The sequence below is a fragment of the Microtus oregoni genome, unplaced genomic scaffold (assembly GCF_018167655.1).
Source record: "Microtus oregoni isolate MIOR12 unplaced genomic scaffold, Mior012 000011F_ref0000422, whole genome shotgun sequence".
In the NCBI taxonomy this organism is placed as follows: domain Eukaryota; kingdom Metazoa; phylum Chordata; class Mammalia; order Rodentia; family Cricetidae; genus Microtus; species Microtus oregoni.
Window position 1 is genome coordinate 44,820,181 of NW_024543070.1, and position 24,264 is coordinate 44,844,444.

General features: G+C 49.0%; 1 protein-coding gene across 1 annotated transcript in view; it reads left to right on the plus strand.

Moving 5' to 3' along the window:
• LOC121453457 (Fanconi anemia group C protein homolog) overlaps positions 1–20,475 on the plus strand; it is a 77,861-nt gene extending 57,386 nt beyond the window's left edge. Inside the window, exons 8-14 of the mRNA XM_041660256.1 lie at positions 3,769–3,821; positions 5,030–5,129; positions 7,391–7,466; positions 9,601–9,682; positions 11,711–11,885; positions 15,672–15,875; positions 20,329–20,475. Of these exons, the coding sequence (XP_041516190.1) occupies positions 3,769–3,821; positions 5,030–5,129; positions 7,391–7,466; positions 9,601–9,682; positions 11,711–11,885; positions 15,672–15,875; positions 20,329–20,475 (837 nt within the window). The remainder of the gene's footprint in view (positions 1–3,768; positions 3,822–5,029; positions 5,130–7,390; positions 7,467–9,600; positions 9,683–11,710; positions 11,886–15,671; positions 15,876–20,328) is intronic.
• Positions 20,476–24,264: the final 3,789 nt, after the last annotated feature.

Sequence of the window (24,264 nt, forward strand, 5' to 3'; positions counted from 1 at the left end):
TTGGTGTACCAGAAAAGTGCTGTGGGGCTTCTGTCTGTGCTGCGCTTTCCAGTGTCAGCCTCACGAGGGCACTAGATGCCCCAATACTGTCCCCAAAGAAAGCCCAGGGTGCAGGATAATCTTCACTCCTGGGGTTGTCGTTGTAGCTACTGGAAGGTGGAGGGGAAGAGGCCCACAAACAGACCACAAAAACACAATGGATTATACAGCCCCTCCCACTGAGAGGTCAAGGTGAGCAGTGGCAGGACACAGGGACCAGGGCTGGAAGAGTTTGTCCAGTGTGCGGAGCTGGGCATCCCACAGTGTGCACCCCTGCTTCTCTGTCCTGACACTGAGACCTCACGTAAACTTACAACATAAGAGCACATTTGGTACTTGTTAAGGTTTTAAGCCCAGGAATGACAGATTTATCACTAATTAAACAATAATTGCATTATGGGGTACTGAAAAAAATTGCTTGTAGTATAAACAGCATCTGGTAAAGATTAAAAAGAAAGCTCAAATTTGTTGCAAGAAACATGAATCTTTTAAAGCAAAATAGATTCTAAAATGTGAAGAGTTGTTTAGTTTTATGTTTAACATTTTAAAAATAGAAAAGAAAATGCCACAACGAAAGTATGTATCTATGAAAGTGGCCTATTACACTATCAATGTGAAGTTTTTTTATATAGGTAGATTTTTTCAAAGCTAAATCACTTTTTAACTCGGTAAAAGAGTTTTTATTGTTGAAGCCTATGGGGAATATTCCTTTAGAAGAGGCTTTTATTTTTGTTTTGTTTGAATTTGTATATATTTGTGTCTCTGATAACTATAGTCACCACCTTTTAACTCATGTCTTTGTACAAAGAGGGATGTCTCTCTTGTCAGTAGAGTGGGGGGGCTGGCTCCCCTCTGGTGTGCAAATTGGAAGGGAAACTTCTCAGCTCACTTTCTCAAATGACCATTTTCTGACATCAGACAACATTAAAATGGGCCGAGAAAGAAGAATCCATCCTTAAGTATTGAACCTGAGCTGTTGTTTCCCTTCTGGTTCTGTGTGAAAGAAGACTGTGGCTTTCACTGTGGTTCTTCATTAGACTCAGGCACTCTCTTTTCTCTGTGAATCACCTGAGGTTCCTTTCTAGTTCTTTGTCTCTCAAACGTACACACACACAATCTGAAAACAGTTGATAGAAAAAAAAATGTGTCTTCTTCCTGAGAAACTTGCTGTGTGTTCTCTCTGGAGTGTCAGGTACTTATAACAACTCTTGACACCCTGGGACGAGAACAGCAGTTTAGTGAGCTCCACGGTTGAGCTGGAGCCCAGACCATTCGCAGAGCTCCCCGCCTCTGTCTCGCTGATGCTCTGTGCTGTCCATGTTGACTCCTTGCGGAGTGCTGCTGAGGGATGGGAATGAGCCGTCCTGGGGAGGGGGAACCTAAAGGAAAGATGGAGACATTCTGGCTCCCAGCGGAGAGGGAGGGGGCCACAGGTCTCCTTCATCATCTGTCCACCCTCCAGTGCTTACTGAAACGTGGAGGCAGGAAAGGAGTAGAGTGGTCCTGGTGTCTCTTGACGACGTGGTTTCCTTGGCATGAAGCCATCACCATGTGAAGATTGTTAGGTCAGATGGAGGAGAGGGTTTGAGAAGGAACAAGATTTGGGAGGATGGAGAAAAACAGAGGAGCAGAAGGAACCTGAGGCATCTTTGCCTTTTCTCTCTTTCTTTTCCCTTATTTTGGTAGAAAAGATAATTGCACAGATTTCATGTTTTGGGCAAAGCTGTAGATCCCTGGAATGCAGAGTGACCTTTGATGTCCCTCTGATGACCTGTGAAACACTCTGCAGAGGATTTAAATCTGTCTCCTCTTCACAGGGATTCTGTAAGAGGTAGAATTTGACTTTCAGAGAAGCATGCATGAGAGCTCTAGCTCTGGTGAGGAAATTGGCTTAAGTGTGCCACAGGGACCTGGGAATACTCTGATCTTTAGGAAGTAATGTACCAGCACTGAAATGATGTCCTGGGAAGACCTCCAGTAAGGAGGGGAGAGGGATTCTCTCAGTGAACCCCTTGTCCTGGCTATTTCAGGAGGTGCCCCGTCTGCTTGTCTCTTCCTGTTGTAGAATCTAAAGTAGCATGTGAAGCTGGGAGAAACCACAGATCTAGAGTCCTTACAGAGAAAGACATCTGCCTGTAGAGTCCAACCACATAGAGAGGGTGTGTGGGATCCCTGGCTGATCTGTTCAGAAGGAAACCATTGCATCAGAGCAAAGCTCATCCAGTTTTCTCTTTGACAAACTAGGTTAGAACACCCTTCCTTGTGTCCTCCTGTGGTTTTGGTGGTCACTCAGGTGCCTCCTGCATCTTCTTTTTCTTTACTATTTAGAAATCCATACCATCAGCCCACGTGATTCTCCAGTGTTCAGTGGCCAGGGTGGGGCTGGGAGAAAAGAAAATAACTTTACCTTCCTGAATCCTGGTCTGGTCTTGTGGCTGGGGGGAAGGGGGGCTAGAAGGTGCATTCCCACGTAAAACAGAATTATCCTGGCAAACTTAGCTGATTTCTATTTCTTTTAAGACATGCAATTTGCTTTTCTCCTGTTTGGACTTTTCCATTATGATCACATAGAAACCCCTTCAGTGTTTTTTGGGCCTGTGTCCAAATCTCCTAACAATTGTTAAGTGTTTATAGTGAGGCTGAGGAGCAGGCAAATTAAATGACTTTCTGAGATCAGAGTCAAGAAATAACCTGTCGTCCATTTCTTAAGTAGGTGACATGTTCATGAGAATCTGAGGTTCACTTCATTTGGATAAAGAAGTATATTGACAAAGGGTTAGAAATCGTGGTTACTTTACTTCAAAGTCAGAAAGCATTAACTTGAAAATCATAAATGTTTTTGAATGGCAGTCTGTAATGCTCACATATGACCACTGGATGGCACATACTCCATGTTGAAGTTAAGCTGCCTTGGCAGAACTCACAAGGAGATAGACACTGAGCTTTCTTCGGAATTCTTCAGAAAAGTGACGCATAGGGCCTAAGATGGCGATGAGAAATGTTTCTCAACACTAGCCATAGCAAGCACAAAATGACTCAGAAATTCCCTTCATTAGAGCCTGGCCTATGCATATCTGGGTGCCACTGTGAGTTTTATAATGCAAATGGGATTTTTAAAATCTCTTATAAACTCAAGTGTTATGTTCTGACCAAAAAATGTGTGGACACTGGTAAGGCCCACTGAGGGAGCCAGCTTCTTTGGATTGGAACCATCAAGAACCCACCAACAGGCTGTTCTAGGGCTAGAGAGCTGGCCGTCACTGGGTGTGTCACAGCTGTGCTTTCTGTTAACTGGTAAATGTCCTGCACTGAATGCCCAGCATAAGACCCGTGTTTCTTACTTAGTGCTCATTAACAATTTGGGGTGGAGGCAGCGCTGGGGTGCCTCTAGGCCAGCTGAGGAGGTCCTAAGGCAGGTCTCGTGGCTTGAGTCATAAAGTGGTTTGTAACTGCTCACGAAACTTACTTTTTTCTACATATATGGGCTTATTAGAGAAAATAGAGGATATAATAGGAATATAAAAAGAAGTAAAGTTTGCCCACAGCCCCTGCCCACTGCTGGCATTTTATGTGTGAGTTTTTCAATGCACCCAGTGCTCTTTTTGCTTAGAAAAGGACCGTGCCCCCTTTCTGGAGCAGCCATAGACCCCTTGTATTCCTCATCATCTAAAGTTGCTATTGATGGACACTTATTGTATTTCACTGTCTCACGGTCTTTTCCTTTTATAGCCTCAAGCAGCCTGCCATCCTGCCATCTTCAGGATTGTAGATGAAATGTTCAGGTAAATACAATGTCTTTGGGAGTAGTCAGTCTGGAAATGCTCAGCTTCCAAACATAATTAGGAATCCTTGCAGTAGTCTTTGACTGTCTTGAGGCTTGAGTTTTTTGGATAGTTAGTGGTGAAAACTCAGAAGTTAGTGTGCAGTAGTAGTAGGAACGCGGCGGTATTCCTGAACCTTTTTATATACTCAGTGGTAGAGGAGTGGAATTGAATTAGTGAAATATGCACACAGGTTAAGCAAGCAGTACAGCCCTTCAGCACAGGAGGGCTGACTGGGCTTTGCCAAAGACACAGCTATTCTGAGCAGAGCCTTCTGAAAGGCAGCACAAGCCCACATTTCAACAGCATGGTGGTTCTGGGTCCTGAGGACAGGTAAGGAGTATGTACCACACCGGGTGGGCTCTGCTCTGGAGGATCATGGCGACTGTAGCAGTGCAGTCCTAAAGACAGACTAAAGCATCCGGCCCCATGTGGGTGGAGCAGCTGGGGTCTGGGCTGCCTTCAGCCACCTGTTTCTCACAGAAGACACGGAGGAAGGGCTCCAGGGCAGACAGCAGGCTCCGGGAAAGGAATTTTTAAAGATTTATTATTTGTAATTATCTGTAGGTGTTTGCATGTCTGTGTGGGTATATGCAGATGGGTGCAGGTGCCCGCAGAGGTGCAGAGGGTTGTGAGCTGCCTGATATGGAGGCTGGCAGTTGAATTCAACTCCTCTGGAAAAGCAGCAAGTGCTCTTAACATTGAGCCATCTCTCCAGACCTAGGAAGGGAAGTTTTACAACCAATACCTCACCATTTGTGTTACCATTAAAACATACCAACTTTAACTTAAATGGCCACAGATGTAAAAAGTCAGGCTAGTGTCTTTGTTTAAGTCAAAGTTTGAGAAAATTTTTTTTCTTAAAAAAAAGTTAATTATATAAATATGGATGGAAACCAAACCCACGTACACCTGATTCCTCAGCCCTCTGGTGATTCCGACCGAGGGTGTTGCTCTCCAGGCAGCTAGTCCTGTCCTGGTGACAAAAGCAGAGCACATGCTGCTGGCGCTGTGCTCATGAACACTAACGAGCTTGAGAACAGAAGCCAGCCCATGGGCAGGGGTGCTTCCTCCTGCCTTCACCCAGGAGAACTAAGATGCAGCTCAAGCTGTGGCATGGATTTGTGATGTGGGGGGAGTGTGTCACTATCTCACCTTGCTCTCTCCAGGTCTGTGCTGCTGGAGACCGACGGAGCCCCAGAGGTGCTCGCCGCTCTTCAGGTCTTCATGTCGTGCTTGGCAGAAGCTCTGGAAAAAGAGCACAAGCAGGTACATCACACTGTGAGCTGCTCAGTCCCTGCAGAGCAAAGGAGGCTGCGGTGGACATTTGGAAATGGGTGGAAAGGATCTTTATTCTAAGAAATTGTGTCCTTCTGGTGCTGGAGACCACCCACAGCCTCACACGTGCTGGGCGCATGCTTTGACACTGGCTGCACTCCCAGCTCCTGCAGAGATGAAACACTTAACTGAAAATTATTAAAGATTCTGTCTGCCTCCCCCATACCCTGTGCCTGTCACCATTTGACCACTGCTGTGTCTTGACTGTGTCTTCACATTGGCCATCTCTCTGGAGGGAGAATCCCCACTAGCCTTCATCCCTGCCTCCTCGCTCTCTGTGCTTGTTCTTATGTCTGCAGCTGGCCCCGTGGCCATCAAGAAACATTGTGTAGTCTACCTAGGATGTACTATAGAAACTGCAGGCTGGGTGTACTCAGTGGTCATTGTTTTTGTTCCCCCAAGAGCCCCGGATAGACAGGAGGTGGAGACAGGGAGGGACTTGAAGAAGTAGTAGAAGTTAGATACCACCAGTAGCTCAAAGGACTCCAAGTTCCCCTCAGCAGAGAGGTTGGACAGCATCTGTGAGGGCTGCTGGCTGGTTAGAATGACCATGTGAAACAGGAGATTTTCCTGTTTCACAGGGATGTTTTTGTGGTGCTTTGCCTACTACACCTTTCTCTGTTGCTGCTGTCTGCAGCTTTACTTAGGAGGGCAGAGCTAGGGTGTTCAGCCCAAGGCTGTGGAGGTCTCAGGGTTTAGCAGATGTTCCTGCTTCCTAAGGCAACCGTACACATTGTGACTTACTCTTGCCATCCCTGTTTCCCTGGGGAAACAGCATTGATGATTCCCAGCTTGGCATCTGGCTGGCACTCACGGTTGTGAGCACAGCGGTAAACATGTGCCGTCCTCCCTTACCGCACTCTTGGTGTCCCCAGGGAGGAAATGACCTCTGGCAAACCTTGTCCTTGTTTGGACTTCTGGGATGCCCAAGTAAGGGCAGAGAATGAGAGAAAGTTTTTTTCTCAGCATTGACTTGAATGTTGTTCTGAGTTTGCCATGAGTGTCTGCTGGCCTTGGTGCTGTGGGTTTGCACTGGAGTTACAGTGCCTTTGATTTAAGACACTGACTGCTGCCATGTATGTCTAGGAGTAAGAGATCACCCTGGGCCCTAGTTTTAGGCAAGGACATTTTCAGTATTCATCCTGGAAGACTTTGTCTCTTGCAACTTTGTAGGAAGCAACAGCCAGTATTTTGTTTTTTGCTTTTTTTTTAATGGACACACACTTCAGAGCGCTATTCAAATTGTTGCTGAGCACAGGAATGGGGTCAGCATCACCTGCCACACAGAGCAAGCTCAGAATCAACCATGTGTGAAGGAATGTTTCATACCAGGCAGACCAGCTAAAGCCAATGAGTTCCACAGCACCCAGTGTTGGCAGATAATTCTCATCCGGTGATGGGGATGGAGCACTGCTGGGCTTGAAAAGTTACCTCTTCCATGGTACTCACCCTTGCAAAGACCTGCGACAAAGACATGAGTGTCCATAGCAGTGCTAATTCTACTCATCTTTGAGGGCAGATAAGCAACTCCTGGTGCATGAGTCCTGTGACCGGGAAGACTAGATCAGAAGCATGCATACTTGGTGTGTCTGTCTGTGCGCAATTTGGGGTGTAATTCTTGATCTCTGTTGAAATTAAAATATTGATTGCAAGCCTAGGGTTTGGCGGTTGACCTACTCCCCAGGGTGACAGCAGCATTCTGTGTGTCATGAGGAGGTTCTGGTCAGGGGGATTCACATGCTCACCCAAGATTCTCAAGCTTTATACTTAGAACCTGTAACTCGTGTGTTGTAGACTTTACCTGTGTTAGTTTTATTGCAAAACCTCCATGCCCTTGGGAGATGCAGTTGGTATGCACAGCCTCATGCTCTTAGTGTAGGGCTGCTTTTGGTTGTCATCAATGCCACAGTGAGGCCCTGTCCCACAGGTGTTAGCAGCTCTCTCTGAAATAGAAGATAGCGTTTGTGGCTGGACTTGTGTGAGCAGAAACTTCGGTAAAAATGGCAGCAAGATGATGTGCCTGCCCTCAGTTCCAGAAGATGTTGTTTGGCCTCTTAAGAGATTATAAAATGAGGATACCTTCTGCTGTGTTAGGACAGTGGGTCTGGTCTCTGGGGCTGAGGCAGCCAGAGGTTTATTCTCACCGCCCCCCAGTCCCAGCGTTCATGCCACTTCCATTTTGACTCTTGTAGATGAAGTTTTCCCTCAAGACCTACTTCCCATACGGTGCTCCATCCCTCACTGCCATGCTGTCCCAGCGCCCAGAAGGTGAGTTGAGGTGCCTTCGTCTGTGTCACGGTGGCTGCCTCCCAGGTCTTCTCTTCCTCCTCAGAAAATACTGCTTCACTTCCAGGGGTGATAAGGGAAAAGAAGAGAGCCCAGCTGCTGGGATTGTCCATCCATAGCAGCTTTGCTGAGGCTCAGGGACAGGCTGAGTCAGAATGCAACAGCGGCTTTGTTTGTTTTCTTTCTCCATGCAGCCTTGTTATAGAACAAAGGATAAAGTGAAGGATGAGGGCACTGAATTTCAGGGAGATTTTTTTTCATCCAAGCCAAGGAGAAGATTTTGAAAAGATTCAGTAAAATTCTATTGTTAGGCCCCAGTGTTTTCTGATTCATCTGCCACTCTAGGCCATGTCTGTAATCTGGTGTTGATCTGCACTGTGTCTATGAGCTCATGTTTAGGGAATGTCTCAGCTATGGAACATAAAGGAGCCTTTTCCCTCTGACGCCAGCTGACAGTCTGTAACAAGGCTGTGACAGGAAGGGAAGGATGAAGGAGGCTCATGTTTCCCTGCTGTGGCCACTATAGCTTCTTTCCCCCATACTCGAGTAAGATCTGTTTGAGGTAAGCGGACAGTCGAGAGTTTCAAGGCATTTTACAAAGTCTAAATACCTTTACCTTTTTCTGTAAGATGTAGGGTTCTGCCCAAGGTGACTTACGTGACAGAGCCCTCTGGCAGAGCTGGGATGGGGTGACCACATTGGCTTCAGTGGGATGCCCGCATGGTGGTTTTGAAATCTTCTCTTCCACCATACTTAGGAGCAGTCATCCTTCTCCTCTTTCTCTTTTTTTCCAGTGGGGACTCAGTAGGAAAAGGCGTCAGCAATGGGGACATCAGCAGTGGGGACATCAGCAGTGGGGATGCAGTAGGAAAAGGCGTCTGCAGTGGGGACATCAGCAATGGGGACGCAGTAGGAAAAGGCGTCTGCAGTGGGGACATCAGCAGTGGGGACGCAGTAGGAAAAGGCGTCTGCAGTGGGGACATCAGCAGTGGGGACGCAGTAGGAAAAGGCGTCTGCAGTGGGGACATCAGCAGTGGGGACGCAGTAGGAAAAGGCGTCTGCAGTGGGGACATCAGCAGTGGGGACGCAGTAGGAAAAGGTGTCAGCAGAAGAGAAAAGTAGGACCGTGACTGTCCTTAGCCCACTGTGTAAGCCTGAGGCTCCTAACACACTGGAGCATAGGTTCTGAGACCTGGATGCAGTCATGTTTCACAGCATGAACTCAAGCTGTCTGCCTTCCCATCCCCCAAAGACAGCAAGTGACTTTAAGCAAAAACTGAGCAGCTAGGCGTTGATCCTACCTACACATTGAGAGATGAGTGTGTAAGCCTGCTCATCAGAACTATCCTTCACGGTGAGGTCCTGGGTCGTAAAAAGTCACTGCTGATGAACTTCACACTACAGGAGAGGAAAAATCGTACTTAGTACTAGAAGGAGGAAATGCCATTGGCCTCAGGGAGGGGCTGCTGTGGGTCCAGCAGTTGTGGCTTCTCTACCTCTGGAGCTGTCCGTGGTTGATCTTAGCTACAGATACATGCAGATCAGATGCTCAGAGGCAGGTATGAAACCAGACACACACACAAGTTCTGTTTGTTTGCACGGTTGTTTGTGCTTTTTCCTTGGCCTAATCACACCCCAGCAAAACAGTTGAGCTAGCCATTTCTTGTCCTTGATGATGTATTCAATATGGACCATATTGAATAGTATTTTGATGTCACAAATTTGAGACGGAGCCAGAATACGGAAAGAAGAAAAATGCAGAGCATCTGCAACAAGGCTGGCCAAGATTTCCTGACTTCTGTGTACTCTAGGTAAAGACACCTGAAATCAGCCCTGGCATGCAGGGCTATAGTCCTGGTTCCTAGAAGGCAGAGGCGGACAAATAGTAAATTCAAGGCCAGCCTGGGCTATAATAGTAAGACCCTGTCTCAAACAAGACAACAAAAGAAACTGAAGTTTGACTCAGAGACAGATCCTGGCTGAGACAAGTATGACATGGGTTCTGTGAATGGCGGGGGCGGGGGCATTTCTGCACAATGCTTTCAGTCTAAGCTGCGGGCGTCTCCCCATGGGTTTGGCTTTCCTTCAGTTCCCCCCGACTTCTTTCCACCCACAGCTATCCCACAGAGGCATCGGCTCCAGCCTCTGCTGCACATTTCCCAGCTCCTCAGAGAAGCAGTTGAAGACCACACTCATGGGTGAGCACCCTGACCTCTTTGAGCAGGTTGGCAGCTGAAGGCTTTGCTCGACCCCTCTCAGACAAGCACACGACTGTCAGTGAGTGAGAAGTGGAGAAAGTGTGGGTCAGAGTGAGCAGCCAGCATTGCAAGGGCATCTACATAGTCAGCTTTAGTAAGGTCTGCAAAGGAGAGAGGCTCCAGAAATGAACAGCGCCCCACATGTTGAGCTCCTGGCTACCACATGAAGCTGTCACTGGTTCTCTAGGAAGAAGACTGAGCTCCTGATCAGAAGGAGGAAATGTTAACTGTTTGTATGCCACCCCCTTTTATTCTTTGCCATTATTTCTCTAATCTCTCCAAGGCTAGAGAGATGGCTAAGTGGTTCAGAGCACATGCATTCTGTAGGGGACTCGGTCGGTTCCTGACACCCACAGTAGGTAACTCTAGGTCCAGAGGTTCTGATGCCCCTTTGGGGGCTTTGTGGCCACTTACATGCACAGACACACATATAAATGTAAAAATAAATAAGTCTCCAAAGCGAACAGGCAGCATGGTGGAGGCCCTCCTCCGGGAGCTGCTCTCCAAAAGCATTCCCACACAGGCTCGCCCCCAGCTCATAGTGTCTCCAGTCCTGAGCTTGCTCACATCCAGATGATAAATGACTGCGTGTTCTTCATTTGCCCAAGGCCCTCTTGTCCCCTCTCCGAGTTCCTCTAGTGTGCCGAGCGTAGGTGCTGCTGTGCTCACATGTATGATCGAGACCGCACCGTAGGTGCTGCTGTGCTCACATGTATGATTGAGACCGCACCGTGGGTGCTGCTGTGCTCACATGTATGATCGAGACCGCACTGTAGGTGCTGCTGTGCTCACATGTATGATCGAGACTGCACCGTGGGTGCTGCTGTGCTCACATGTATGATTGAGACCGCACCGTGGGTGCTGCTGTGCTCACATGTATGATCGAGACCGCACCGTGGGTGCTGCTATGCTCACATGTATGATTGAGACCGCACCGTGGGTGCTGCTGTGCTCACATGTATGATTGAGACCGCACCGTGGGTGCTGCTGTGCTCACATGTATGATTGAGACCGCACCGTAGGTGCTGCTGTGCTCACATGTATGATTGAATGCTTTCTCCATCAAACATTCCTCCCTGGCAGATTCTTATAACAGCTCACACAAAGGCTGGTGGTCGGGTGGGGTCATTGCCAGTGCCTGTGCACTCAGTGAGCCTTGAGGTATCTTATAGGAAAGGGTGTGGAGCAGCTGTAAGACACCACCCTCCCCCCCCCCCCCCGCCCCGGAAGAAGAGAGGGGAAGGTCAGTTGTGAGTAGGGTTGGCTACTCAGTGTACTCGCTGATGAGGTCTGTGGGAGGGGGAGGGACTTGTGCAGCCCTGCTCCTTCAGCCTGTGCAGTGATGTCATCCTCCTCTGACAGGATGGCACCTGCCTTCCTCTTCCCTTCAGTCCTGCGAACATGATTTAAAACATAGAAATCACTCGTTCTAAGGGAGGTATAGGACAGTGACTAGAAGGCAAGAACCATGCTTAGAACGTGGGGACTCCACAAGTCCTGCAGACACTGCAGAGGCCATGATGCTCCTGTTTAACGAAGGTTCTCCTCAGGAGCTTAGGCTGTTCCACCCTTGTGCTGTGCCTGTCAGGACTGCAGAGCTGAAACAGTGCACCCCACACATTACACTACCAGAACACTTGTGAGAAGAGTGTATTTCTGCTGCTGCCTCACCTCTTCCTCCTCATGCTGCCCCACAGTCCCCAGATCTCTCTCAGAGCCTAAAATCCTATAGGTGCCTGGATATAAAGACATAAATATCATTGCATGTGTGCATGGGAGGGTCCCTGCGTTTGTCCTGTGATGGGCTTAGGTGAGACACAAAGGTTTTCTGAATCCAGTTTGTCTCTGAGGGTCTTTCTTCAGTGGGTAAGTACAATTTAAAGTACTAGTTCACAAACATTAAAGTTACTGTGAACAAAAGGACGAGGATCGAATCGAGGCTGCCATGTGTGTCTTGCTCTGTTCCAGGTCCCAGCGAGACCCCTTCGAGAGCTGGTTTTTGTTGACCCACTTTGGAGGATGGGTTGACCTGGCCATGGAGCAGCTGCTGAGGGAGGAAGCTGAGCCCCCTGCAGACCTGCTGTGGCTCGTGGTGTTCTATTACAGCCCGCAGGACGGGAGTCAGCAGAGAGCACAGACCATGGTGAGTGCAGGACTTGGTTCACGTCTGCTGAGCCCCATTCAGACTCAGGGCACTTGTCATGTGTGCTGGGTGACTTAGCTCGCAGACCATGGTGTTCTCCTGCCTCCGCAGGGACCCGAGACGAGGCTGCCCCAGCCGCCGGGCTTCTCATGCTCTGGACCTCCTGTCCCCAGGGTTATTTGATCCCAGGTTCTGCTCAGTGGCCTCAGCTGCCCTCATGTGCCCTCATGCTCATCCCAGGGTCCATGCTCTAGGAGATGACACGCAGATACGACAGCTGCTCTGAGACGCTGCTCTGTCCCAGGACAGCCTGGCCCCTGAGCCACTGTCTTCTCCCCTCCCCCACACCCAGCAGCCTGGCCAGTCTCCTTCAGTCTCACTTACCATTTTCCGACATCAGCCAGACTCCTGAGGGAATCACATGATGTAACCATTTGGTCATCTAAATAACAGAGTTTCTATGCGCAAGACTGGGCATCTGTCTATGGCAAAGATGCTGTTATTTATGTAGAATGTAGTTATTTCAGGGAGCCACGTTTTGATTAAAGCTTTGTCACCTCCTTGCAAACATTTACTTATTGGCTTTTAAAGCTTCAGTCTAGGCCTAGAGAGACAGCTCAGTGGTTAAGAGCACTGGCTGTTCTTCCACAGGACCTGGGTTCAATTCCCAGCACCCACATGGCAGCTCATAATGTAACTCCAGTTCCAGGGAATCTGACAGTCTCACACAGATCTACAGGGAAAATACCATTGCACAGGAAATAAAGAAATACAACAAAACAAAACAAAGCCTTGGTTTCCAGTGCTTTTCCCCTTACTATAGTAATGCAGAGGAACAGGTTTCAGTGTGTATGGAATAGTGCTTCTGTTAGTTCCAGAATCAGAGGTTAGTGCAGTCTTGTGTTTCATGTGTTTAAAGCCGTGGTTCTCCAGCTGTGGGTGTAAAACAACCCCTTCACAGGGGTCATCAGAAAAACACAGATATTTACAGTGCAGTTCATAACAGTAGCCAAACTAGTTATGAAGTAGCAATAAAATAATTTTATGGTTGGGGTCACCACAGCATGAGGAGCTGTATTAAGGGGTCACAGCATTAGGAAGTTGAGAATCACTGACTTAAAGGCTTCCATAGCATGGTGAAGATGAGCCTTGGAATTCGAAAGAATTGAAATTTGAGGATAATATTGGATCAGAATGAAGCATATTAAAGAAGTTATCCACATATGTATTTGAAGATTGCTGCATAATTCAAAAGGGATCAGTCTTCACTTTAAAACATCACATTTGGGCTGGTGAGATGACTCAGCACATAATGGCACTTGACCTGAGTTCAGCCCCCAGAACCCACAGAATGGAAAGAGAGATCTAACTCCCCAGAGTTACCCTCTGACTTCACACACACTGTGTCACTCACACCACCCATACACTCAATAAATAATAAAAATTGCAAATATATATCACATTAAACTGATTAAGCACAATTCTAGTTCATGGCTTTCATCTTGTAGTAGGATGATGAAGGTGTATGAAGCACTTGTTATTATTAGATTATTTGTGAACTAAATTGGTAGGTATATGTTAATTCATATGGAGCATAGATACGTATACAGACTGACTTTTGAAATACAGAGTTGTGTCCTGTAAGATTTAACTTATAGGGGCAAGCAAGATGGTTCGGTGAATAAAGCCTTTATCTGCCAAGCCTGGAAACCTGAGTTTGATCCTGGGGCACATCACAGAAGGCAAGAACCAACTCCCAAAGTGGTTTCTGACCTCCATACATGTAAGGCATACCTGGGCTGCACATGTGTGCATATGCACACATAATTTTTTTTTTCTATTTAAAATGGACTTAGTTTCTAGAAAGGTCTACATTTGGCACCTTTTTCTACTAGCTAACTTGGATTCATGAATATTTTTCTTTAAAACTATGCCTCGGGGCTTGGCAGTGGTGGTGCACGCCTTTAATCCCAGTACTTAGGAGGCAGAGGCAGGTGGATCTCTGTGAGTTAGAGGTCTGGTCTACAGAGTTAGTTCCAGGACAGGCTCTAAAACTACAGAGAAACTCTGTCTCAAAAAAAAAAAAAAAAAAATGTAAGCCTCGGTCTTTCTTGGGGTGATTAGACCTAACCTGAATAAAAGCAGTCACTCCATCCAGAGTAGCTTGGTGTTGTCTGTCTTTCCTCCTTAGCCGGGCACTCAGGGGCAGCCACTGCCTAGTACTAGAAGCCAGAACCTCTGGAGTTTGCTGATGTTAAACCTGTAAGTCACAGTCACTCAGCGGCAGACAGCCCTCTGTTGGCCAGCCTTGGGCCAGAGAACACCTGTCCTGCCTAGGGTGCACCTCTGCCAGCTGTGTTCGTCTGCTCTGGCTCTGAAGACTGTATTCTAGGTACCCTTTGGCTTGGTCAGGGCCTCGCACCTTTCAGACACTGTCTTCTCACTTGTAGGAATCTTCTGGAAAGGCAGAGATTCACACAGCTGCTTGCACACAGTGGGCGTCAAAGCAGAGTCATAGCTGCAGGAGCTGAAATGCTCTGAGCTTGCATAAGCTGCTAGTGTTTAAGTGGACTAGCACGTTGCCAGGAAGAGTCTCATTACCAGGTAGTGCTCAGGCATGCGACTGGCTCATGGTACACGTGGATATGTAGGAGAGGGGCAGGAAACAGTTACTCCCAATGCATGAAGCGTGGGGATGCCTCCAGAGGATGAGTGGGGGATTGTTCATCATTCCTTCATCTTCATGTTTTCCATAGTGAGCAAAAGTAAATTTTTATAATGTAGAATGAAAATAAGAAAATACTTCAAAGAGCACACGCCTCCCTTATAGAAGCATCTAGACACAGAAGGCACATGAGGTGCAGTCAGTGTGGACAGAACAGCGTCTAGTACAGGCAGAGAGAAGCTTCTCTCCCGGAGTGCTCAGAGTTTGCAGACTCCAGAGATGTCATTGGCCGAGGTGGTGGCCATCCAGGGAACACTGCTCCCTCAGTGGAGAACGCTGTGGTTCCTTTCTCACAGTCAGTCTTGTCAGGAGCCGTTATCCCTGACAGATGGCTCTTAGTGGGGCCTAAACCTGCAGACCCGCAGAAGCAGCCATGGGAATTCTCAGAACAGGGCGGCGGAGCCTTTCTGCAGGACGGACCTTGGATGCGATGTCCTGCGCAGCATCTCTGCAGCCCCCAGCTTCTGCCTCGCTCTGTGAGCCACAGGAGTCTCAACATGAAATAAATATTTTTTATGCAAAAACAACCCACGGACTTAGAACAGTCACTGTTATTATGTGGATTCCACAGACTTGTGACCTCTGCTTGAGCTGTGAGCATGTACGAACAACTGTTCCAGTGTCTGCAACAGAACAGACGTGCTTGTGTGTGTGTGGCCTGCGCTTACCTCGCAGCCCAGGCAGGGGCAGCCTGCATTCTTACCAGCACCGCCCAGTGGGCCTGTGGCTCTAGCTGATTGTGGCTGATAGTGAGGGGTCCGCTTCAAGGGGCCTTTTGTTTCCCCACAATAAGAAAATTCTAACGACATTCTGCTGAGGACTTGCCTTCATATAAAAAAGGTCAGGTCCTGGCATAGTGCCCTGGCTGCTTTGTGGGCAAGAGGAAAGAAAGTCAAGAAATTTCCATTGTGCCCATTTTGGTTTATGTAGAGCTGTGTGTGAATTAGCCAAGCTTGGGTGCCTGTCTCTCTCCCGGGGGCTTTGAAGCATCAGACAAGTCCTAGAGTCACACCAGTGTCACACCCTCTCTAAGGTCTCACCCTCTCAACTTTACTACCCAGGTGGAGCTGAAGGCATTGCTCAACTGCCTCCTGATGCTGCTCAGAAGTGGCCCCCTCTCCGCTGCCGATCTGCAGAAAGCAGCTGAGATTCCCAGTGCAGACCCCAGGCCACCTGTATGCAGACAGCTTGTCAGACGCCTGCTTCTTAGCCTCTTGCTCTGGACCCCAGAAGGCCATGAAGTTGCCTGGGAAGCTGTCACCCATGTAAGTCGCTCTTTTTCCAAACTGCACTGCATATGTACCTTTCACTCTAAGTGAAAGGTAGGTTCCCTCCTAGAGGGTCCTGGGTATGGAGGTCAGTAGAGCCACAGTTAGCACATACCCAGAACTTTCCGTGCTGTTCAGGAGGTGCGTGGAGGGGAAGGCATACCTGCCGCATGCTGGGGAGAGAAGTCCAGCTCCGGTGACAACATGCTCCTAAGTAGCGACAGGCCATTACTTCAGGAGAGAGAGGCTTTGGCTAATACATTGGTCACAGCAAAGGAAAGCTAAAGTGAGACAGACATCTGCAAGGGAGTTGTTCTGTATTTGCTTTCACGTACCTTCGTGGTGCTGGGCAGGCAAGGTAGATCACTGTGGCAAGAATGTATGGTAGGGCTGTCTACCTGTGGTGTTCAAGAAACAGCGGAATGGAGACATCCCTAAGGACTTCCCCAGTGGGCCTCTTCCTCTAGATAGTTTCCAGGGCCTCCCAAATAGTACTAGCAGTTGAGCACCAAGCCCTAGCACACGAGTCTCTCGGGAAGATAATAGCTAGTTAGAGAGTCTTCTGGAAGCACACATGCATTGACGGCTTTGTAAAGGGGTTGGCCGGAAGTGTGTCCAATGGTGACACAAGACCTTGCAGTAGCGTTTTGAATGTGACACCAAAAACAACAAAAGGGCCGGGTGGTGGTGGCGCACACCTTTAATCCCAGCACTCGGGAGGCAGAGGCAGGCGGATCTCTGTGAGTTCGAGGCCAGCCTGGTCTACAAGAGCTAGTTCCAGGACAGGCTCCAAAGCTACTGAGAAACCCTGTCTCAAAAAAGTAACAACAACAAAAAACCCCACACAACAAAAGGAAAAGACAGAAACATTGGGCTGTATGTAAGTTTGCAGCCTGTGCATCAAAGGGAACTATCAGAGCACACGGCTGGCTCTCAGAATGGAGAAAATCAGTTAGGGGGTATCTGGCAGGAGTTACGTATTCTAAATATGTAAAGATTCTTAGAACTGAGAACAAAGCTAAACCACCTCACTAAAAGATGGGTGAAGGAATTGACACTTTCTTCTCCACGGAAGATGTGTGAATGTTCACAAGCACTGGGGAAGATGCCCCGTGGCACTGTTACCATCACACCTGGGAAGATGCCCCGTGGCACTGTGTTACCATCACACCTGGGAAGGTGCCCCGTGGCACTGTTACCATCACACCTGGGAAGATGCCCCATGGCACTGTTACCATCACACCTGGGAAGGTGCCCGTGGCACTGTTACCATCACACCTGGGAAGATGCCCCGTGGCACCATGTCACACACCCAATGGCAGAGGCTTAGACAGGCATCTGTGTACCAGAATTGTCGGCTGTTAACAGGAGCAAGAAGGCATGCATGACCGGATAGGCACAGGCAGCTGTGCAGACACACCACGGATTACCAGGTCTGATGCAGTTGATAGTAGGTGCTTCTGAATCATGGAAGTGGGAACTCTGACCTCGTCATAAATGCTCACTACCTCTGTGACGTCTTCCAGGGCCACATATCCCCCCTGCTTTTCAGTCCTGTCACCCTCACAGACTACAGTGGCCTAGGCACCGACTAAGATGTGAGAAAGGACCCCAGCAAAATTTCCTGGACATACCAGCCCTCTGATTGGTGTTCCAGCAACATTTCCATATTCAAGACAGGCCACATTGCCCACTCCCACAGAGACTTCTGAGGGGAGTTGGGCCTTGTGCAGCACACACCTGATCAGGCCTGTTCCAGCCACCCACTAACAGTGCTAATCTACAGCAGGTACTGCAGCATCCCAGAAACCCAGGTCAGTTGAGCTGCCTAGCATGCAGAGAAAGCCATATGCTGGTTCCTCCAAGTGCTCCATCCTGGCATCCAGCAGGCCACCAGGGACTGTCCTTACAGATACAACTGTTAATAACACACACCCTGCCTTTAGAGGGGCTTCTGACCCCATCCCAGTCAATGGCAGGAGTCATCTACATGCAACAGAGAGCCCTTCTATAAGAGCGGTGTGGGTGTCACCGCCCGAGGAGCCCGGCCTAGGGCAGACGAATGTAAACTCAGAGCTGGCAGTGGCTGCCTTCAGCCTCCTCCCGCTGGAGCAGTGTCTCCAGCTTCAGCCCGGGGGTGGCTCCTGCTGCGTTCCTGGCTTCTCTTTCTGGTTTGGGCCTTCTGACTTGCCACAGACCTCAGTAGCCATCTGCTCTGGCTTCTTTCTCTGCCTCTGCCCTGACATGCTTGTTGTCCAGCTCCCAAGGCTACAGCCAGGGTTCAAAGAAAAAACTCCACAGTGTAGCAAACCTGAACATAAGGGTCTTTGCCTTTTTGGTTTTTTGTTGTGTTTTTATCTGAGGGTATGGGTTGCTCAGGTAATGCTCTTTGTCTGTTTTTCTGTCCTCTAATTGTCTCCTAGGTTCTAGTTCTTCCTGGTTCTCCTGTGTTTCAACAGTTCTCCATCCCAGTTCTCTCTTACTTCTCTGTTCACCCAGCTTAAATGATTTTTTTACAGGACGCTTGAGCAGTAAGAAAAAAAGCTCCTTGGTCATAGCATATTCCTTGGGTAAACAAGGAGCCGAGCTATTTACCGTGGCGGTTCAAGGTTCACGGTTTTAGGCGTAAGACTGTGACCAGAGGCCACGGCACAGTGCCCGGGTGAGGCAAGCTGCAGACAGATCTGCACAAGGGAGTCAGGTTTTATTGGCCAGACTTGGCAAGCAAAAAATTGGTCTGAATTTTTTTTTATGTTGTTTTGTGTTAATAACCTTGGTTAGACATCTGTAACTCTCACCGTGCGCATATCTGTAAAGGTTTTGACTTATGATCCGTTTACAGAAACATTCAGTCTAGTTTGAACTTGCTCTGAGGTAAGAATGTGTGGCTTAGGATAGAGTGGGAGAATTTGTTTTCTTGATTTAGTCTGTAAAAGGAACAAAGCAGGCTTTTAAGTGTCTTGCAGTCCTTGTGGGACAATAGATCTAGTTATGAAGCGTATCCTAGTATATTTTCTGTATATCCAAGTTATGCAGCTTAATGAGAAGTCATCATCCTGACCGTCCACAGATCATGTCCCCAAGACTGAGAGGCAACCATGAGGTTACATGTACACACCACATGATATCAATATAGTGCAGGTATTGGGGAGACATCACAGCTGCTTTTGCACATGGGAAATTACAGACAGGAGCAGCAGCTTCCAGAGCTGGTGATCCCACAGGCCTTTCCTGCACGGATTTTCCTGTCAGACCCCTCCTCTGGCAGGCTGACCTCCGAACCCCGGCTGTCACCTGCTGCAGCTCCCACCCTCCGGCACTGACTGGTGCCAGGATGGGTCTGTTTGGAGCCCTCCACCCTGCCTGCCCTCACTGCATTTTGTGAACCTCCTCTTTCTTGTCTTCACTGCACTTCCTCCCGCATCGGTCTGAGATGGGGAAACAGCTCTAAAGTTGCTGCACTTGCTATGCTTAAACCCTGTACAGACTGCCGTGGTTCAGGCCAGCAGGGCATGTTTCTGTGACGCCATGCTGGGGAAAAGTGGGAGGTTATGCTGTGTAGTGATTGCCTGCCCCTGAGTGGGAGGCAGTCTCTGCCCAGAGTCTAGACATACATTAGCTCTTTAAGGCATCTAGGGACTGGTGCACCAGGAAGGATAGAGGCCGCCTCTAAATGAAGGCCATCGCAGCACCACAGACCTGCGACTCTTCAGTCACAACCTGGCAGTGACCAGTCAGATGCCAAGGGCCTGCAGATGTGTCCAGGCTGGAGCATGGCCTCAGCACCATGGCCAAGGTGTGCATGATGCATGATGCATGTGGCAGGTGCAGATGCAGAGACTGCAGCCCTGACCAGCATGCTTCACTTTACTGGTGGCCAGAGTAGGACCAGGGAGGAAGGGCTGCGCTATGGGCCAGCCAGTGAAGGCTCAAAGCCACAAAGGTATGGAGAACCTTGGGTCACCCTAGAGAAAGAGACCTGGTGAGACAAGAGGAAACTGAGCTGGGGCTAAGCCTGCAGGTTCTTGTTTGCCCCACTCACAACAAATGTGTGTCTTTCTCCAAACTCGGGGCTCCTATGCTGCTGTACCTAAAAGGAATCCTGGTCAACGTCCTGCACAGGTGACATTTGAGAGTCTCAACTGTGGTTCTGGGGGGCATTGATGAGGGCTGCCTGCTCTTACAGCACATAATCCCAAAGCTGTGGCAGTGAGCTGGGAAGTCCTGCTGCCTCCACCCTGCTTGTGTGTGAACTCCTGTGGGGAGGTTGGTCATCAGGAATTGGCCCCACTGTTGGGGGGGGGGAGGGGTTGGGGACAGACATGCTTTGATAATCACCTTGTAAACAAAGCAGAGGTGAACCTACTTCCCCTGCAGCTTCACTCTGAGTATACCAGACAGAGGGGTCCCCAGGTAGTGTCCTCATCTTTCCTTTCTTTCTTCATTGCAGATGGCCCACACGGAGGCTATCACCCATGAAATTGTTGGCTTTCTTGACCAGATCTTGTATAGATCGGATCTCCTTTGTGCCGAAGCCTCACGAAAACTGGCCGGAGAGCTCCTTCAGGAGCTGAGCCCAGGCCTAGCTCGGGTCTAGCAGGCAACACAGAAAGCACAGGGCCTGCATGGGAGTCTGTCTGATGAGGACACTGTCTGTGGGGTCCAGAACCAGGAGAGTGCTGACCACATCTGTGCCTTGCCCAGTTCAGTGATGTACGACTCCTCCAGGGTACTTGGTGCCCGCTGGCCAGGGAGGGCCCGGGTCACCTGTCATGTCCCAGTCTCGGGTGAGCCTGCATGGTGACAGCTAGCTCTGGCTAGTTTGCTGACTCGCTTCATCCTTCCTGTTCTGATGACACTGCCAGTGATGGGGAGCTGCCCAGTGGCCGGAGACCGGAGCCCTGGAGAGGATGAGACTGTGCCATGCAGATGAGCGCCTGCCTCCTTTGCTCCGCAGTGCATCCATTGCAGCCGAGGGAGCAGAGGTGGCCAGGGAAGGGTCAGTGCTTCCTCCTCCCCATGCCCCAAGAAGGCAACAAACAAATCCAAACCCTACCTCTTGGGTGGCCCATGTCTAGTAAAACAGAGAGAGGATTTGGGAACTGAAAATTCCTAAGTCTCTCCTCTCCACTTGCTGTAGATGGGAATGCTAGGCGAGTGAGCAGAGGCCACCCAGCTGCGGTCCTGTGGACTTGCAACAAGAACCGCTGCCCACGTGCAGATCGGCTTCAGTGCTCAGCACCTCTGCCTGGGGGGACGTGCTGGCTGCCGTCACAGTTGCATCGAGGCACTGTGGCCTAAAGTGGAGGGCGCTGGCTTTCTCTTGCATTTGTGCATCTGGGCTGTCAGCAGCCAGGGAAACCACTGACCAGCATGCTTGCTCGGTCCGTCTTACCCACCCTGCTGATGGGCCCACTGCATTGCCAAGCTGCTCACATGAGGATGGGGCTGGACTTACCTGTTCCATTCTAAATAAAAACTTGTACTTAATTTTATAGTCAATGTTTCCCAAAGAGTAAAAACCGTCCCGGTCCTACCTGTAAAAGCTTCGAGTCTTACAAACCTTAGGCCTGGCTTGGAAAAGACCAATTGTGACTCACCTTCAGGACAAGCTGGGGTTCTGTTCCAGAGAAGGGAGGATGACTGGAAGGTAGAGAGACGTGTGTGTCCTTAGAGTTAGGTTTCGTGTTCCGTGTAAGCCAAACTTGATTATAACCACACGCACCTCAGATAGAGTTGCTGAGTTACTGTCTGTTCTGAATGGAAGAACAGAGGACAGCACAGCCATTTTCTTCTCCCTGTATGTTCACACATGCGTGTCCCTCCTCAATCAGGAAGGATGGGATCATGTCCACTCTGCTTCCCTATGACTCAGCCCACTCAGGCATGACCAGTCTGGGTGAACTGTGCCAAGCATCTTGAGTCAGTTCCCTGGTTGCTCAGTCACCTGACATGGCATACCAGGACACCTGACCACAGATAAGAAAAGACTCTCATATCTGAGCTCCAGGTAGCCAGCTCCTTGTAATGGTGTTTGCTTCTTAGCCTACTTCCTCCTAATGGTCTGAAGTCTAGGGATAGAGGAGGCCGAGAAAAGTACCCCAGAGACATGCATGGTGCATGGTTGGCAAGGTATTTCCTAGTGCCACAGAACCCAGGACAGCCTCGTCCGAGGAACATGCGGAATGAATGAACAGTGTGTGCTTCCCTCTTTCTTTCCCTCCCTTTCCAACCAGAGTACAGTGCTGCTCCTAGCTAGATGCCGAACTTTAACATGAAGTCTTGGTTTTATGAAACCATTATGAGCTATTAGCCATCAGAAGCCATTCACAGCCCACAATCCAACGTTAAGACAAAATAAGCATCTAAAAACCAGGCCCTCGTTTGTTCCACCCACCAGATAAACCCCCTCCTCTAACCCTTTCGGGCACACACCTTCTGCAGGTGTGATACAGAAAACACTGTACCTTTCTGTAGAAAGGACTGGCACTGTCCTCAGTGGTCCACACACAGTATCAAGTCCACAGGGGTGGGAAAGGAAACTGGGTGTGTAAAGTCAGCAGAGCGTGGGTGTGCATGCCTGCCCTGTTGACCTGCAGACCTGGCGGGTGTGCATGTGCCTGCCCTGCCGACTGCAGACCTGCTGTGCAGCTCTAGCAGGGTGACTGATGCTTAGTGGGTTTTGAAAGCATGAAAACAGGTCCAGGCTTCAGTCTCATGGTTGATTCTTCTAGTCCTGATGCACTTATGGGGCACTTCTCACCTAGAGCATCCCAGGACCCTCTGGGAAGTCTCCAGAGGGCAGGAAATCGTGCCCAGGCCACAGAGCAGAACACTAAGTGTGCCAAGCAGAGACCCCTGCTAAGCAAAGAAGGGCAACTAGCTTCTAACAAGTCAGGCCTGAAGGACAAAGGTTTTGTTCCCGTTGTGGCAGAAAGGCAGGTCCTGAGCTGATACCACAGTTGTGGCCTAGAATACAGGAAGGGTCTATAGCTAGGGAGGCCCCCATGGCTCTCCCAGACCCAGGAAGCAGCCCAGCAGCACAGAGGGATGAGCAGAGGGATGTTGGCAAGAAGTTCTTCTCAAATGAGGTGTAACCAGTACTGTGGTTGCTGTATTTTGCTGTAGGGCTGAGCTAGAAGCACCCCTCCCTCAGTGTTGTGGACCAATACATCAGACGTTCCAGATGCCATACCTGGTTGTCCTCTCTACAGAAGACAGAAAACCAAAAACCACAGAAGACTGATAAAACTGGCTGTTTGCATAAACAAAAGAAAGCCTCCCGACTACAAACAATGACCTGGAAAAGCATAGGCCACATAAGACCAAAAACCACTGCTCCAGCCAGGCAGGCAGGTCTCTGGGTTCAAGGCCAGCCTGGTCTACAGAGTGACTCCTAGGACAGCCAGGGCTACACAGAGAAATCCTGCCTCAAAACAAACAAAAAAGTCACTTCTCTAAATTTGAAACTTCTTAGACAAATCAGTAAGAAATGGCCACCAACCCAAGAGACTGAGAAAGCACAAAACACTGAACATGATGGGAAAATACAAACACTTTCTAAACACTGGAAAGGGACTTACCGTTGTGTTAGAGAATGCAAGCGAGGACAGTTATAGCTCCACAGTGTGCTGGAGGTCTGTAGAAAGGCTTTGACAGGCAGGGAGTCACTGCCTTTGTTGACTGCAAGTCAACACATGCTAAACTTGAGTGCACATCTCCTAGAAACAGTATGGTAACAGTCACATCCAGAATCCACCTGTGTTCACTTACCCCAAAGAAGGTAAGGTGAGCATTCGGGTGGGACCTGTACACCGGTGTCCAGTCACTGAAGACCGGGGTGATACAGTGTCGCTGCACACAAATGACAGCCAATCACGTTTACAGAAGGGATGCAGCTTCTGAGAAGGCTCAGCAGATGAAAGCATACACGCCTGGCATGGTGAGTCGGAGAGACCTGAGCCCACTCAGTTGTCCTCTGATCTCTTGAGTGCCGCACTCACCACAGCACACACACGTGCAGGGTAATTATAAATACAAAATTCTTAATAATGAAAACCTCACAGATTCCAATATGGAAGATGTTAGCTAAGCTAGACCGGCTAGACAGATGCTAAAGAACATTGCAGAATTCACACACCATCCCTAGAACAGAAGCTCATAATAGTCTAGTGGTGCCTCCAGGGACTTGGGAGAGCAGGGGATGAGGTTAGTCTTCTATCAGAGTACAAATGAGATTCTGTTTGGTAAGAGGAAGTTCAGAATACAGATGGTGGTGTCACCAGCACTGATGTCTGCTGCCAAAACAGCAAAGCAGTGAATTCTATGTTGTGAATATTTTACCACAATAAAACCACTAAAATCTAAATTATTGTCTGTCCTCCCT